At 40.2% G+C, this 17691-nt stretch overlaps 1 protein-coding gene across 1 annotated transcript; it reads left to right on the top strand.

Moving 5' to 3' along the window:
• The first annotated feature begins 6396 nt into the window (after window positions 1–6396).
• Window positions 6397–16479, top strand: LOC129108013 (D(4) dopamine receptor-like). The gene is made up of 4 exons (XM_054619636.1): window positions 6397–6633; window positions 12050–12162; window positions 13621–14210; window positions 16262–16479. Exons 1-4 carry the CDS (start codon window positions 6397–6399, stop codon window positions 16477–16479), a joined length of 1158 nt encoding a protein of 385 aa, XP_054475611.1.
• The last annotated feature ends 1212 nt before the right edge of the window (window positions 16480–17691 follow it).

Genomic DNA, 17691 nt, shown 5'->3' with positions numbered 1-17691 from the left:
GTATGTTGTGCCAGGTGTCCGTTCAAGTGGATCCTTGAATTTGTTCAAGGGGTCAACAATGTCCGAATAGTCCTTGAGAAGGGGTACAGGGGTCACTGTAGTATAACTTGTTCTAATGGTCCTTGAGTATGTCCTAGTTATCCCTGATAAGGTTCCAGTAGTCCTTTAGAGACTAGAGATCCTAGTGGTAACATGCTACAGGCTCCCTGATTAGGTTTTAGAGGTCCTTCTGTAGGTTTTAGAAGTCCTGAAGGATGTTGTAGTGGCCCTTGAGCAGGTCCAATGGTCTTCTAGGGTGTTTTATGGTTGTATAAGTGGTTCTAATGGTCCCTGACATGGTTTCAGTGAATGTTGAGGAACTCTATTAGACCTTGTGGTGGTTTCCAGGGTCCCTCAATGTCACAATGGTCCTTGAGAAGAGTAACAGGGGTCCTTGTTGTATAAGAGGTTCCAATGGTTCCTGAGATGGTTTCAGTGAACTTTGAAGATCCCTATTTGTCCTTGAGGTGGTACCTAGGGCCCCTTAATGTCCCAGTGGTCCTTTTGTTAACACTAACAAGGTCTAGTAGTCCTTGAAGAGATCCCAGTGGTAACATGGTACTGGCTCCATCATAGGGTTTTAAGGGTCATTTAGGAGGTTTTAGCAGTCCTAAAGGAGGTTGCAGTGGTCCTTGACAAGGCTCCACTGGTCCTTGGGTGATTTTATGGGTTGTTGAGCAAGTCCCATGGTCTTCGAGAACGTTTTGGGGTTCTGTATTGTGGTTCCAATGGTCACTAAGATGGTTTCAGCGAACGTTGAGGAACTCTTGTGGTCCTAGTGGTCCCAGTGGAGTGGTCCTTAAGAAGAGTCAAAGGGGTCCTTGTTGTATAAGTGCATCCTTGTTATCCTTGAAAATGTTCCAGTGGTCCTTGAAGAACCAATGGAACCGCCACCTTCAAGGCTCTTCAAGAACAACTTCAGGCTCCGTAACGACCGCTGAAGCCCACTCAGAGAGCCTTGGATGTGGTTCCACTGGTCCTTGAGGCGGATCTGTGTGTCATTGAGAGATATCTAACGGTCGGTAAGGAGGCACCAGGACTCCATCAGGGGATCCAGTGGCCTTAAAGAAAAATTCAGGTTCATTTTAACCTGCCGTGTTTTTCTTGATTGTAGCTTTTGTCGCTCTTTGGATCAAGCTAACTTTGTACCCGCAACCTCTGACGTAACTCTCCTGCAAAACAGAGCAAAAAAAACCTAATAAATAATTCATTTCTTTTTAATGAAAAAGGTTCTGGGAAGAAAATTGTTACAAGAGCTCAAAGTGAACAGTGACGATCAAGTTGCAGCTGTTTACGTTGTTGAAAATGAAATATATCATGAGACTAAACAGAAATGAATCCTCCTCCTCTTTTTTCTACTCTGCTCCTTCTGCTCTCAGCCACAGGCAGGAGGGTGAGGAAGAGGAGGAGGGTGAGGAAGAGGAGGAGGATGTTTAAGCATCTGTTGGATCCTGAAGCAAACTGGAGGGCAGCGGTGGTATGAAAATTGGGGAAAATACTCGCTGACAGAGCAACTATGAATTAAACTGTAACCAGATTAAGTTGTTTATGAACTCAAAACTTGCATTTACAAAGAATACAAAATGAAAGCATATCAAAGTTAGTTCCTTTAACAGCACTGCTCTTATTTTAGAAAGAAGACATTTGTTGCCACCACCCAGACTCTGTACATGTTTTGAAGGATTAAGACGAAGAAAGAAACATTTTATGAATTGTTCAAATTGTTAAAACAAATAACTATCCCTTCATAATATTTGTAATTTAATATGATATTTTGGGACAAAAAAACCTTTTATTTCAAACAATTTGAGCTAAAAATATGAACCAGAATTTTCCATTATTACCTAAACTCAATCAGAAGTCACTCTATACTAAATGAATGCATGTATATAGATTATGCACGTTTGAACTGTGTTTAATAATTTATATTTTAACAGGTTTTAAAGATGACCTCTGCACCAAGACAGTGTCACCTGGAAACAGGTGAGGTCATGTGACTGCATCATTTCATCTAATCACAGCTCGTGTTTCCTGAGAGGCCGACTGATGTTCAGACGTTCGGTCCGGCGGGCGGCGTTCTGATCGACTGTCCATCCGTTAACACCTGTTCACACGTCAGATTAACATAAACCACGGAGCGGAGGAGACCGGAAGCCTTTCTGCTTCATCAGTACACCTCCCCTCAGGGACTCGGAGTGACCTCCCTCACTCTGAGGACTATTTTTAGCCTCCTGTTAGACAACTGGGGGAGACTCTTATTTTTTTAACGGAAGGAACTGCAAAACATGTTACCCTTCATATTGATTAAAACATCTTGTATTTCTGTTTGCTTAACTTGTTTCTAGAGCATTCCTACTGTTTTATTCTTTGACGCAAATAAAATGTATCCATGTGACAATAACAGCTAGTAAAGTAGTTTTGACTGTTTAGAAAGAACACTTAAGGTGGGTTGGCTTGGAGGGGGATCTGTCCAACACATACAGGACTTATAACCAGCGATCTTTCAGACAGTGTTGTGGCAGAAAGTCAACGGAGAGACGCAGATCTTGGAGTTTGCCACCAGCGGGGATACTTTATTGCAGACGAGCTTACAACAAAATTCAACACGTTCATCCTTTCATCATATCTTATATATACTGTACATTTTTTATTTGTATTCTTATTTTTTATTTTATTCTATTTTTATTTTTATTTTATTGTATAATATGTGTATTTATTATCTGTTTCTGTGTAGTTGAGCTGCTGCAACACTTGAATTTCCCCCATGGGGATCAATAAAGGAATATAATAATATACTTTTGTGGTCATCCCACCAGCCAATCACATCATGCCAAGTGGACCATAACAAAACGCATCTGGTCCTCTTCTTACATCCTTTTCTTAAATGTCACGATAATCTTTATGGCAATACAGCTTATCCTTCCACCGGACATGTTATTCTTATTTCCTGGCACGACGTTACCTCTGTTATGGGAATTGCAAAGAAGAACAACTTGTTCCTGTCAAGTCAACTTATTCCCACAGATGATCTTAACAACCAGGTTATTGGGGTTCAACATAACAAGTTCTATATATGGCTATATTTTCCTCAACATATCCCCCCTCTGGGGTCCCTTGACCCCCACACTGACTTCATACACCCTTTATCCGGTAGTTGGAAATGTACCCGAAAATATTGACCTTTAATCAAGAGTATTGCGCCAGGAGCCTCCCTTTAAACATTACAACAACACAAGTGATTATGCATAAAACAATGAGCCTGGGATTGTTTCTACCAAGTAACTATATCAATTATATATGCTTAGTTATATACCAATATTTCAGATAACATAGCGCAATACTAAGGTTCACTTTCATATAAGGGTGAAAAACCTGCAAGTTGTTTTACAGGAAAAAACTCCCTGATGGTCCTTCCCCGCCGAGCGACCACCTTCTGGCATGACATGAACCTGTCATTGCTTATAAACATGCTTTAACTGATACATCACACATTTTAGTTATGCAAAATAGTGACCATATACTCATTAAGTGCAAAATACATGACACAACTCAGTTAAATGTGTATTGGCTATAACACTGGTACATTTACTATGTGAATCATGAATATGTGTTCGTGATGTGTGAATTTATGAATATATTTTGTAGAGATATCTGATTACGAGTTATTCGATCTATAGTGAAACACTAAGTTTTACACAACAGCCTTGATCTATGTTGTACTGTTGTGTCTCTTTTTGAGTTGCCATGACACCCATCTGTCTTTCCACACTCCTCTGGCACTGCCTCCTCAGGATGGGTACGATGCAACGTGCCAATAGAAAAACTACAATTAAAACTATCAATACACTAATGCCTACTTTTGCCACTACGGCTCCCCAGACCGCTGTTGGTTCCCGCGTGAAGAAGTCAATGTCGATTTATTGCTCATGTAACATTCGTAATGTAGTTGCGGCACTTCCGTTGTCATTTTAACCCAAACGACAATCGTTTCCTAAACCTAACCAAGTAGTTTTCTTGCCTGAACCTAACTTAATTTATCCTGCTAAGACAGACATTTATTTTGAAAAGACCCATGCATTTAACGAGCAGAACTTGACATGTCTCACTGGCTTTTGTAGGAAAACGCAGAAAACATAAGGAGTAACTTTTTTGTATGAAATCATACAAACCGTTGTACGAGGATGTGTTGTTGGGAAGCGAGGCGATTGTGACAGTTTTACTAAACCTAACTAAGAGGTTTTGTTGCCTGAACATAACTGTACATTGTTATTTTAAGCTCAACGTGATGTTCTCCTAGACCTACAGAACAATGTTCTTTCACAAAGAGTGTTGCAATGTAAAACTCAAACCACTTAGCAACCATCCACGGTTATATATGAGACCACAGAGCTGTGAAGTGGTCAAGCTCCAATCGATGGCAGAAACCACTCTGCAACCACCACACTCATCAGTGTTAACGCCCTAGCAGCCACCTTGCAACCACTCCAGCCAAGTAACAACACCAAGAAAGACTCTGCAACCAGCCGAGCCATCCGTATTAACACCCTAACAACTACTCCGCAACCCCCCTAGCCATGTATCAGCACCAGAATCCATTCTGCAACCCCCCTAGCCATGTATCAGCACTTTTTAGAACATGCCCAATTAAAATATGTGGTATTGATTATCATTAAACTCTAGTGACCTTTGCTTTGTTGTTTGCTATTGTTTGTCTCCATTGTGGACGTTAATGAACACTGCAGACCCTCCGGGACGCTGGCAGCATTTAAATTGGTATTCTGGAGCATTTGTTATGTGTAAGACATGCTGTGAAACACAAATGTTCACATGAAAGGTCCGAAAAAGGTTTTATTGTTTCACTGAGGTTGGAATCAGCCTCCATGATGTGTAGGCTGATCTCTTGATTTAAATAAATCCAGATGTTGAGACCAAACAGCAGCAGAGGATTCCTGCAGTGGGGGGGTATATTCCTCCTGTCTGACCCTGCAGCTCTCTCCTCAGTCTAACCCACAGTCCTTCACTCTACACTGCAAAAGATGTCAACATCTTTAAATCTCTTTTTTTTAAACAAAGGCTTTTACTCTGAAAATCTTTGATCCCAAAGAGGTTTTGGTTTAAACTTAATTTAAAAAAAGAAAAAAAAAAGATGCACATGTGGCCTCCTTACCTGAAAGTATGTGTCTTCAGTTTAAACAAGCTTTAATAAACACCTTAATCTAAATGAATGTGGTGGCCATAGACCCTTAATAAGTCCATTATTTTGAAAAAGCAATAACCCAAACCCTTTAAAGAAACTTTTATTTTTAGGGCTCTCCCTCCCCTCTCTCTCTCTCTCTCTCTCTCTCTCTCTCTCTCTCTCTCTCTCTCTCTCTCTCTCTCTCTCTCTCTCTCTCTCTCTCTCTCTCTCTCTCTCTCTCTCTCCTCTCTCTCTCTCTCTCTCTCTCTCTCTCTCCTCTCTCTCTCTCCCTCTCTCTCTCTCTCTCTCTCTCTCTCTCTCTCTCTCTCTCTCTCTCTCTCTCTCTCTCTCTCTCTCTCTCTCTCTCTCTCTCTCTCTCTCTCTCTCTCTCTCTCTCTCTCTCTCTCTCTCTCTCTCTCTCTCTCTCTCTCTCTCTCTCTCTCTCTCTCTCTCTCTCTCTCTCTCTCTCTCCTCTCTCTCTCTCTCTCTCTCTCTCTCTCTCTCTCTCTCTCTCTCCTCTCTCTCTCTCTCTCTCTCTCTCTCCTCTCTCTCTCTCTCTCTCTCTCCTCTCTCTCTCTCTCTCTCTCTCTCTCTCTCTCTCTCTCTCTCTCTCTCTCTCTCTCTCTCTCTCTCTCTCTCTCTCTCTCTCTCACACACACAGACAGACCGTCTCCTGCTGGAGCTCAAGGACTGAAGGACACCGCAAAGCGCAGCTGATAAGCGGCTTTAATCGGCTAATTTGGCCCCGGTGGCCTTCATCGGGCTGCAGGTGAACTGACCGGAGCTGGAGACACCGGCAGACCGACACACTCACCGCCGTCCTGGTCTCCACTGAGAGGACGCATGGATCCATCCTCAACTCTCTGATGATCTGAAGACCTGATCAGATCTATTTCTGTCCTCACCACACACACAATGAGGACAACCAGAACTTCAAGAGCAGCTGTTAAACAACAATGAGTTAGGGGGGTTTTTATTGAGTAGATTTAACCAAACTCCACCTGTCTCCATCTGGTTTTACGCACCAGTCGGCGTGCGTAAAGTTCAGAGTCCTGACTCTGTGACAGCATGAGGAGACCACAGTGTGGGGACCTTCATCCGGCCAGGCCTTCATGAGAGCCCGCTGGCCGGTGGCTGAGGAGGAGGAGGAGATGGAGATGGAGATGGAGATGGAGATGGAGATGGAGAGCAACCTGAGCTCCCCGGCGGCTCCGGACGCAGAGAGGGGCCACAACGTGCCGGCTCTGCTGCTCGGCGTGCTGCTGATCGTGGTGATCATCTGCGGGAACCTGCTGGTGTGTCTGAGCGTGTTCACGGAGAAGGCCCTGAAGACCACCACCAACTACTTCATCGTGAGTCTCGCGGTGGCGGACCTGATGCTGGCGGTGCTCGTGCTTCCTCTCTTCGTCTACTCCGAGGTGAGGTCAACAGACAGGTCACCTCTGAAGCACCCAGAGGAACCTTCATGTGTCCCTGAAACCAAACCAAACACCTTAATGTGTCCGTTCATGTAGAGGAGCAGTAAACAAGCCCCTTAAAACATCTTTTATCTAAGTGGTGCTTGACTTACCTCCCAATTAACATCATTTAAAATCCATTTCTTATTACATTACATTTACATTACAGTCATTTAGCAGACGCTTTTATCCAAAGCGACTTACAGGAAGTGTATTCAACATAGGTATTCAAGAGAACTACTAGTCACCAGAAGTCATAAGTGCATCTCCTTTCTTAAACAAGCATCTAAGAGCATAAACCAGAGCAAAAGTACAGAAACAAACTAATATGAATACAAGAAGTGCAACGAGGAAGGCTCAGGGTGCAATACCATAACTATAATTATTCTCTCTGTATTTATAAGATTTTTCTCTTAGTTATTGTGGTTTTTTTTCTTACTTACTTGTTTAAAATACTTGTTTGTTTTTTCTACTATGTCTCTTGTTTGCACTATATCTATAAAGGATATATAAACTACAGTACATTACATTACAGTCATTTAGCGACTTACAGGAAGTGTATTCAACATAGGTATTCAAGAGAACTACTAGTCACCAGAAGTCATCAGTGCATCTCCTTTCTTAAACAAGCATCTTAAAGCATAAACCAGAGCAAAAGTATAGTGCAGAGGCAAATTACTACGAAAACAATAATTGCAACAGACTAATACGAATACAATAAGTGCTACAAACTACTACGAATAGGATAAGTGCAGTAAACTAATATGAATACAATAAGTGCTACGAGGAAGGCTCAGGGTAGTACTTCTTATCAATTCCATTAAGGTATTAAAGAGGCACAAACGTAACCCCTTAAAAACGCCTTAATTATCAAATGAAGTAGATTTGACTTTCCCGAAATGAACATTAATAAGTCTTATGAGACTTGTGTTACCTCTGTTATCTGTGTTTCTTCTATCTCAGTACTTTAAGGGTGTTTGAATAGAGTATCAGCTTGGTTTTAATTACACCTCTCAGAATAAAGTCATCACAATAAAGAACATATTAAGGTATAAACTAAAGGATGGGGGTTAGTAAGATGTTTAAAAACTTAACAATCTCTTAAACAGGTAAACCATTACATTTGGTTCATGGTCAAGGCTCATATACGTTTTTAAAAACCATTAATATATAAAAATAAATGAATGAATTGTCCCATTAGAATACCTTAATTGCATCATTGTGGTATTGTATGGGTATTAATGGGATTTTAATGGGAAAAAATCAATAAAATAAGAATGTATCTTTCGATAGACACAACAGGTACATTTTCATCTTGTGACCTTATGACCAGATGTTTATTGAGGGAATTATTCTAGAAGCATCCACAATTAAAGAAATAAAAACTATTAAAACCAAATGGAAGACATAAAAAGTGATGCGAACAACAATAAGTATCAGGTTCAATAAAAACTTGAACCTGATACACATCTTTTTCAAGAACGAAAAGTGGTAGAAATAGAAGTATAAAGTAGCAGAAAGTGGAAAAAACCTCCAATAAAGTACCTTTAAATATACTTGGGTTCTGTTACACTCTCTCTGTTCTCTCCTCCTGATGTCCACACCTGCTGTGTTTAAACGCACATATTTATTAAGGACATTTTTTTATTAACGTGCAGCAGTTTTCAACAGTTCGAACATCCATTACGACGTATTTGTGATTTAAGAAATCATTATCTAGCAATCAGCTACGGAGGCTTCACAGGAGAAGTTTATCATTTACACAAATACATTTACAAACACTTTATTTCTGGTTATAAAGAATTGATCAACTTTAAAATATTACTTATGCTAAATGAGGGGTTTAAAGATCACATGTGTCCAAAACCTGCTGAAGGTAGAACTTCTTCATACTCAGATTATGACGTCTCGTTTTTGAGTCTCTTGTCAGCTTCAAATATGGATTTTCTTTTTTTGGCACAACCAGGTTTACCTGAAAATGAATATTTATAATGAAATATATAAACATGTAGAATCAAAAATGATAACATAATTGTTATTATTTGTATTTTATTTGAATTTTGTAGGTGTCACATCAAATATCAGTAACATCTGCAAGGTTTATGATGAAACTACAACAACCATGAGCTCTTTGACAGCCTCATAACTAATCAATGCAACTCTTTTTAACTCAAAGTAACTTTTAATCAAATCAAACCTGATGTCATGGGGGTCAAAGGTCAACAGCTAGCATGTGAATAGTTCACTAAAGCATCAAAACCAATAAATGTAACACAGGCGACTATTCAGTGATCACTTTTACAGACTCTGAAGTACAATTTTTAGGTACTTTTATGTATTTTATACTACTTTATACTTCTACTTCTATTAATACATAATGTAAATCAACTAATAAATTGTGATTTATTATTATAGATAAATCCACCCAGCTGTTTATAAAAAAACTCACCCTGTCAGGGCTCATTTCGCAATAATGACCTACTTGCTGTACATAAACCTTTACATATATATATTTTTTTAAATGGGCCATTTTGCATATTGAGTACTTTTACTTTTGGTACTTTAAGTAGTTTTTGATGCTTATACTTTTGTACTTTTACTGAAATGTGCTCCGTACGTAACTCAGAGCCCTCGATGCTCCTCACAGGTCCTTTAATGATCTAAATATCGAGTTCAGCACATTTAATTACATTTTTGAATGCAGTACTTTTACTCGTAACAAAGTATTTCTACACTGTGGTTCTACTTACCGGCTTGTCCAAGAGCTTTCGACCGTATCACATGGTCTTCAACAGCAAATTGAGTTTGCTCAGCTGTCAAAGAACTGTAAATTATTTCATCTCTTTATGCTTTACAACTTCTCGTCCATGTGGTTTTAAAAGTTCATTGTTTACCACAATAACAGCTGACAAAGCCATCTCATTTAAGGTCCACTTACTGGCTTGTTCTGGAGCTTTTGACTGAATCCTGCAGTCAAAAGCTCTTCAGCAGATGAAGTGGTTTTCCTAAACGGTCCTGTAACCGTGTATTATATTCTGAGCACGACTTGTCCTCTATGCCGACCTAGAAATCGACCTTCACTGCTGCTGCTGCTGCTGCTGCTGCTTCCACCTGCCGCTGAAGATCATGTTTCACGTTCAAAAGCTCCAGGACAAGCAAACAAATGGACCTTAAGTGAAGTTTGGTTTTGTCATCTATTTCCAAGGTAGTCAAGAAATGATTCAGACCTTCAGTCAGCAGGAAACTGTCACTACGAAACTAAATTATTACTTTACTTCACCCATTAACATTTATGTTTGAATCGTTGTTAAGGAGGTAATTAATGAATTGTTACATATATGTTTTTTTGAAAGCTTTGATTTGTTTCATTGTTGAGTTTTTAAGAGGAAAAATTGACCAAATGACACAAAAGCTGTACCTTAAAAAAATACACCTTTTTTCCAATTAAGGTGAAAATTAAGTGATAATTGATCATGTTTTTTTGTTTTTAGAAAAACCTTTTCACCATGCAGATAGCCCAATAAGACCACCTTAATAGTATGTATGTATATAAAAAAAAAAAAAAAAGAAAAAAAAAAAAATATATATATATATTAATATAATTTATTACAAACGTGTAAATGTATTTATTCTTTTCCTTTTTTCATTTATATTAAAATTTTAATTTTCTTTTTTGTCTTCGATATTTTTCATGATTTTTAGGGAATTTTTATTCTTGTTATTTTTATGTACTTTTTTATGTTATTTTTCATAAATCCGGCCCCTCCTGTGACATCACTGAGCGGACTCAGAATGACCCTTTCTAACGCAGCAGAGTGACACATATTTAATATTATTTACACTTCCATCCATACATCCATCTTCCGTGACCTGCTTATCCAGTTAAGGGTCGCAGGGGTGCTGGAGCCGATCCCAGCTGTCAATGGGTGAAGGCAGGGTTCACCTGGACAGGTCGCCAGTCTGTCGCAGGGCTGACATATAGAGACAGACAACCACTCACACTCACATCCACACCTACCAATTTAGAGTCTTCAATGCACCTAAGCTGCATGTCTTTGGACTGTGGGAGGAAGCCGGAGAACCCGGAGAGAACCCACGCTGACACGGGGAGAACATGCAAACTCCACACAGAAGGTTGTCCAGCCCGGGAATTGAATTCCGGCCCCTCTTGCTGTGAGGCGACAGTGCTAACCACTACACCACCGTGCAGCCTGAAGTTATTTACATACTTACTATTTTTATTATTTATTGGCTTTACTCTCATTTATTAATTAACCTTTCACTGTTTTTCGCAGCGATAACAAACTGATGAAAGCAGGAAATCCTTTTTTTTTCATTAACGAGAATGAACGTAAACAGTAAACACTTGTTCTGTTACAGTCAGTCTTTGTGCATCAGAGAACAACACTCATACTGTACATTCCTCCTGAGGTCGGCTCAAAGGTCAGCCGAGGGCCTCACACGAGGAAAACAAGGAAAACAAGGAAAACAATGTTTGTCTTCATTCTTTTGTCTTCATTGTTGTTTTTTAATCCATTCATCATGTTGTTTCCTCCTCACAGTTTGTCTTTTCTTTGTTTTGTTGATGTTTTGTTGTGTTTTTATTGTCACTAATTAAATAGTCATAGATACATAATAAAATATGATTTATAGGTTAGTATTAATTAGGCTTGAATAAATACAGTCATACCACAATGTCAAAATATTCCATTGCCAGTATAATAAAATATATTTAAAGCATTTATTTATAAAGATTCTGGATTAGATAAATTTATATTTTTGCAGTAATTCAATTTATTTTTGAGAGTATATTTCTTATTTGAATTCATACATTTTTGTTCCTATGTACATTTGTGTGTTTTATTATTAATTATTATATTATTATAAGTTATATTAATTATTTGCATTTTAATTAATGTATTTCTTTCTTGCAGATTTTAATGGATTAATTTGTTTTAATATTTTATGTTTTATTTTATAAGATTTCTTCATGTTATTTGATTTGTTAATTTGCACTTGTATTAAATATGTATATGTTTGATATATTATGTATTTATATGTATACATATTTTATTAGCAGTTTTATGGATTATTTATTCATATTTTCATCTATTTATGTTTAATTAATTTATACATTTAATACATGTGTGCATTTCTCATTTATTAAGCTTTTTATTTACTAAGTACTTTTTTATATTAGTTTTTTTTAAATTGTGTTTTAAATTAAATTAATGTATTTATTAAATTTTTCAGATTTTCAATGTATCTGTATTTAATTTGACTTTATTTATGTCCGTTTAGTGCATATATTTGATGTGTGTGTAGTTTGTATGTCCATGTTGAGTTTGAGTGAACGTACTGAGCGTGTTTCTTTCAGTTCCAGGACGGCGTGTGGACCCTCAGCACCACCGTCTGTGACGGCCTGATGACCATGGACGTGATGCTGTGCACCGCCTCCATCTTCAACCTCTGCGCCATCAGCGTCGACAGGTCAGTGCTCACCTGCTCAGGTATTTTATGTCCGTTTCCTGTAAAAAGATCCAAAAGAAGAAGAATCGGAGGCTGCGTCTGCGGTGATGAAGTGCCCGCTCCGCTCTGCTCCTCGTTAGTTTGACCCAATGAGATTATCCCAAACTCTCGGCTGATGGCTGACGGATGAAACTCTGAGCAGAAAAACCTCGGAGCTGCTCCTGAAATCTGATGTTGCGACTCAAAATAAATAAGATTAGGTCAGAGACTGATGGAGGCCGCGAGGCTAACGTGGACTGATGGTGATGAGCCGGAGCCTTTTGAAGCAGCCGGCAGCAGTTAGAGGTTTTAAGAGTCTGAAAAATTCAGCGAATTAGGGAACAGATCCTGAAAGTCTGCAGAGAGTCCACCAGGGATTCTGGTCCCTCTGCAGGTTGGATGGGTTTAAAGGCAAACTGACTGATGACCTGCTGTCATTCAGGGATCAATTACTGAACAGGACCGGGAGAGGGGGGCTGTCATTAAGATTTGTTCTTGTAAGACAAAGAGGTCAGTCAGAAGTGTTTTGTCCTCTCCACATGTTTCAGCTCCTGATCAAGATCCAAGTGAAAGGAATAATTTGACATTTTGGGAAATGAAGTTACAGTTAGCTTAGTTTAGCATGAAGACTGGAAACAGGGGGGAAACAGATAGCCTTGCTCTGTCCGCCGGCAACAAGATCAACCTATCAGCAACCAGGAGTCCACTTCTGATGAAAGCAAACGCTGAAGTTTCATAAAAGCTGCATTCTCTCTAGTGTCCATCAGGGGGCGACTCCTCTGGTTGTATTGAAGTCTATGAGAAAATGACTCTACTTCTCTCTTGATTTATTCCCTCAGTAAACATTGTAAATATGAGTTTATGGTCTCAATCTCTAGTTTCAAGTCTTCTTCAATACAGCATGATGTTCATTTAGTAAATGATGCTCCATTTAGAGTCAAACAGACCATAAAGCAGGGGATGCTTTAGGGCGGAGCTACACAGAGACGTATACGGCGTCTCTACGTCACTATCCTCATTCCAAATATAACTTCTGTTCAATGGTTGCGGGGAAAAAAACATGGCGACGGCCGTATTCCAAGATGGCGACGGCAAAATTGTCGAACTCAAAGCTTTATACCGGCAGTCCACAAACTAAAGGGTGACGTCAGGATGACTACGTCCACTTCTTATATACAGTCTATGGTATAAACTAAGCTTTAAGAATATATAAATCATCAGGATGTTTTGTTTTCATACTGTGGCTGTGATGAACTTTGCAGCCTCTAGGGGGCAGGATGTCGGACACTTTGCTGAAGTAATTTCTAAAAAAAATAAGAGCAAAATGCCGTAAACTCCCAACATGACTTTTAAAATGAATATTGTGAATAAATTTCTTCACAGTTTGTCAGTTTGTTATTTCAGGAGCATCTGATCCTAAAATCTCCGTCATTGTTGCAGGTTCATCGCCGTCTTAATCCCGCTCAACTACAACAGGAAGCACGTGGACCTGCGGCAGACGGTGCTGCTGTCGGCCACCTGGATCGTGGCCTTGGCGGTGGCCTCGCCCATCATGTTCGGCATCAACAACGTGCCGGGCCGCGACCCCACCGAGTGCAAGCTGGAGAACGACGACTACGTCCTGTACTCGTCCGTGTGCTCCTTCTTCATCCCGTGTCCCATCATGCTGCTGCTGTACTGCGGCATGTTCCGCGGCCTGCGGCGCTGGGAGGAGGGGCGCAAGGCCAAGCTGAAGAGCAGCATCCAGGCCTGCCGCAAGCTGCAGGAGGCCGCCGCCGGGCTGCCGCCGCTGGCCTCGCTGCCGCCGCTGCTGCCGCCCATCATAGAGCGGGAACTGACGGACAACCCCGACGAGCCGTCCGCCTTCCCGTCCGTGGAGAAGCCCTTCCAGTCGCTGGAGTTCAGAGACCGCCCCGTGCCGACTGTTAGCTTTTCGGAGATCAGGTTCCACCCGGACCCCCACCGGAGGAAGACCGCCAAGATCAACAGCCGGGAGAGGAAGGCCATGAAGGTGCTTCCTGTCGTTGTGGGTGAGTTCACTTCCTGTTTAGGGGTAATTATGAATCCCACTCAGGTTCTGCAGAGTGAAGCCGATGCAGAAGTGTCTTAAACCTGCTTTCTCTCTCCTGACCATCAGGGGGCGACTCCTCTGGTTGTATAGAAGTCTATGAGAAAATGACTCTACTTCTCTCTTGATTTATTCCCTCAGTAAACATTGTAAACATGAGTTTATGGTCTCAATCTCTAGTTTCAAGTCTTCTTCAATACAGCATGATGTTCATTTAGTAAATGATGCTCCATTTAGAGTCAAACAGACCATAAAGCAGGGGATGCTTCAGGGGCGGGACTACTGTGATTGACATGTACTGCGTCTCTACGTCACTCCTCTGCATTCCAAATATGGTAATATCTGTTCATTGGCTGCAAAAAACATGGCGATGGCCATATTCAAAAGATGGAGACGGCGAAATGGCCGAACTCCTGGCTTCAAAGGCAGTCCACAAACCAAAGGGCGACGTCACCTCCATCTCTGATATCTGGTCAGAGGCTGCAGGTACCTGAACGCCTCACCTCCACCTCTGATATCTGGTCATAGGCTGCAGGTACCTGAACGCCTCACCTCCACCTCTGATGTCTGGTCAGAGGCACTAACACATCAGTTAGGAAAGGTCGTCCTATTAATAGCCGTCAGTGTTGGTGCTAATATGTAGAAGTGCTTCCCTTTAGCATGCTGCAGCTAATCCTGCAGCTCCCTAATCTGAAATCCAATTATTACGTAAAGCTCCACCAGACACGGTTTTCAGTGTGCAGGTAGTTCTCATGAATCTCTGCTTCGTTAGCTCATCTGACAGTTAAGTAATGTGACCTGAGAGCAAGACTTAACAACAAAAGGAAAATATCTCATTATCAAATTGTCTGACCAATAAAATATGAATGAATATAATCACATTAAATAATACAGGTCTCTGGTGTTAAATCTCCTCTCAGGGTTCCTTATTTAAAAAAAAAAAAGTAAATTTACAAGTACTGTGTAGGTCGGATGTAGGCCGGTAGATGGTGATGGTTGGAGTGTAAGTAGGTTTGTTGGATGGTGAATTGGCAGTTCGGTAATTAAGTCCCTTCCTGGATAGAGAGGTGAAGCACTGCCTCATTAGCTCAGCTGACAATAAGGTCGCAACCTGAGATTAGGGTCCGACTGCAAATTGGTAGATTTGTAGGTAGATTAGGGTTAGAAACATGATTATGACGCAATGGGCTTCTGGGCAGAGACATTAAAAAGGTCCCACCAGTTATCCTGCACAGGAGACAGTTTAAAGTTCTTTAGCCTCTTTTTGTGCTTCTTTGCAGTTGTTATGAGTCTCTCAGTGGTTGTTTTGTTTCACTTTGTGGTTGTTTATGTCAATTTGTAGTTCATTTGTATCACTTTGTAGTTCTTTTGTGTTTCTTTGTGTTTTTTGTGTCACTTTGTAGTTGTTTTCTGTTGTAGTTGTTTTTGTCTCTTTATTCCTTTTGTCTCTTTGTAATTGTATTGTGTCACCTTGTTATTGTTTTGTATCACTTTGTAATTGTTTTTGTGTAACTTTCTGGTTGTTTTGTGTTTATTTGGGGTTGTTTGTGTCACTTTGATGTTGTTTGTGTCTCTTTGCAGTTGTTTTGTGTCTCTCTGTGGTTGTTTTTCGTTAAATTCTACTTGATTTGTATCTCTTTGTAGTTGTTTTGCCCGTTTTCATAGCCGTGAGTGACTTTGCAGCAGCTTTTCATTTCTTTATATATAGATAGATAGATAGATAGATAGATAGATAGATAGATAGATAGATAGATAGATAAATAAGTGGATGGTGAGTAATTAAGTTGGTTGTTAGGTGACGCTGTGCTACATTAGTTCATCTGATTATTGAAGAGTCAACCTGGGAGTAGGGCTGAACAGTCTGTTGGTAGATTTGTAGGTTCGTAGGTGTTGAAAGTGCTGAAACATCTGACTCTGCAAAGAAGAGGGTTCATCTAAATGTTGGTAAAATCAAAGTGAAATTCTTCGTGTTTCTGTCTCACTAGACAAACTCTTCTTCTCCTCCTCCTTCAGGTGCCTTCCTGTTCTGCTGGACTCCCTTCTTTGTCCTCCACACGATGCGAGCTCGCTGTCAGGACTGCCACGTCCCCCCCGGCCTGATGAGCGTGGTGACGTGGCTCGGCTACGTCAACAGCGCCCTCAACCCCGTCATCTACACCGTCTTCAACACCGAGTTCAGGAAGTTCTTCAAAAACTTCCTGCACCGCGGCTTCTCGAGGACCGCCCAATGAGGACGCCGTGGAAGAGTCATGGACGAGTCTTCAGCTGATGGAGACGCTACCGACTGTGGATTTGGTTTCTGTTGTCCGAGTACGTTGTCATTGTTTCCATCCTCTGTGAGGTTTTTATTTTTTCTACATGTGACGACAGCAAAGTTTGTTTGAGCTTCGTGCTTCGAAGAAACAAGAAACAAACTCTTTTCGAGGATCAGCAACACGTCAAGATCACGCAGCCGACAGGGCCTGGTTTTATATGTTGAAATTCATCTTTTCAGAATAAAAGTTTTGACACAAAAACAAGCCTGTTGTTAAGATCTTTGTGTTTGTGGTCACAACAAAGAAGAAAGAACATGATTGTTAAAAACTGAAGGATGAAGTGTTTCCTTTATGTGTTGAGAAAATCCTCCTACTTCTTCAGATAAATAAACTCTTTAAAAAGCCTCTTGGATCAGCTGGAAAATGCATCGTCACAAAGCTGAAAACAGACTGTTTGTTCTTTTTAGAGATACGAGGTTCTCACAGGACAGAGACGCTACAAACATGATGATCTTATAGAACATGATGATCTTATAGAACATGATGATCTTATAGAATATGATGATCTTATAGAACATGATGATCTTATAGAACATGATGCATTGATGTAGAATAAACTAGACAACATAAATGATATAAAGGAGTTAAAAATATGCAATATACACATTAATACAGAAGAAATATTAATCCAGAACATCAGATATAACAATAAAACACTTACAGGGAACATTTAACTGCACTATATATAGTTTTTCTTTTAATACTACAAGTACATTTAGCTGATAATACTTAAACTTAAGTTAGGTTTTGAATACAGTAAGTACTTTCACAGTGTGGTATTAGTACTTTTACTTCAGTGAAGGTTCTGCATACTTCCTCCACCCCTCCCTCACTGAGAGGAGGAGCAACACTGAAAGAGGAGAGCTGCAGAGTCACATTTCCTGAAATGAAAGTGAAAGTTTGTCTGATCAACAGCAGAGCTGCAGTCGAGACAAGTCTCTCTGTTTCTCTGTAAAGAAACATTCAACTGAATCCAGCAGCTTTTTCTCACCAACACAGCAGAATCTCTGACAAACACTGGTGAGTACTCTGTTCCACAAAGACACAATACACTAACTAAATATTTGATCCAAGTTGAGTTCAAACTATATCTGAATGTTTTACATCTAGTTTTATCATATAAAGAAT

This window comes from Anoplopoma fimbria, chromosome 19 (assembly GCF_027596085.1).
Source record: "Anoplopoma fimbria isolate UVic2021 breed Golden Eagle Sablefish chromosome 19, Afim_UVic_2022, whole genome shotgun sequence".
NCBI classification, from domain to species: Eukaryota; Metazoa; Chordata; class Actinopteri; order Perciformes; family Anoplopomatidae; genus Anoplopoma; species Anoplopoma fimbria.
The sequence above is the reverse complement of the archived record's forward strand: the minus strand, read 5'-3'. Positions and strand labels throughout refer to the sequence as shown.

Coding starts and splice junctions, on each gene's coding strand:
- LOC129108013 (XM_054619636.1), top strand. CDS start 6,397: ATGGAGAGCAACCTGAGCTCCCCGGCGGCTCCGGACGCAGAGAGGGGC. Junction 12,163..13,620: donor TGCGCCATCAGCGTCGACAG/GTCAGTGCTCAC, acceptor TCATTGTTGCAG/GTTCATCGCCGTCTTAATCC. Junction 14,211..16,261: donor GGTGCTTCCTGTCGTTGTGG/GTGAGTTCACTT, acceptor CTCCTCCTTCAG/GTGCCTTCCTGTTCTGCTGG.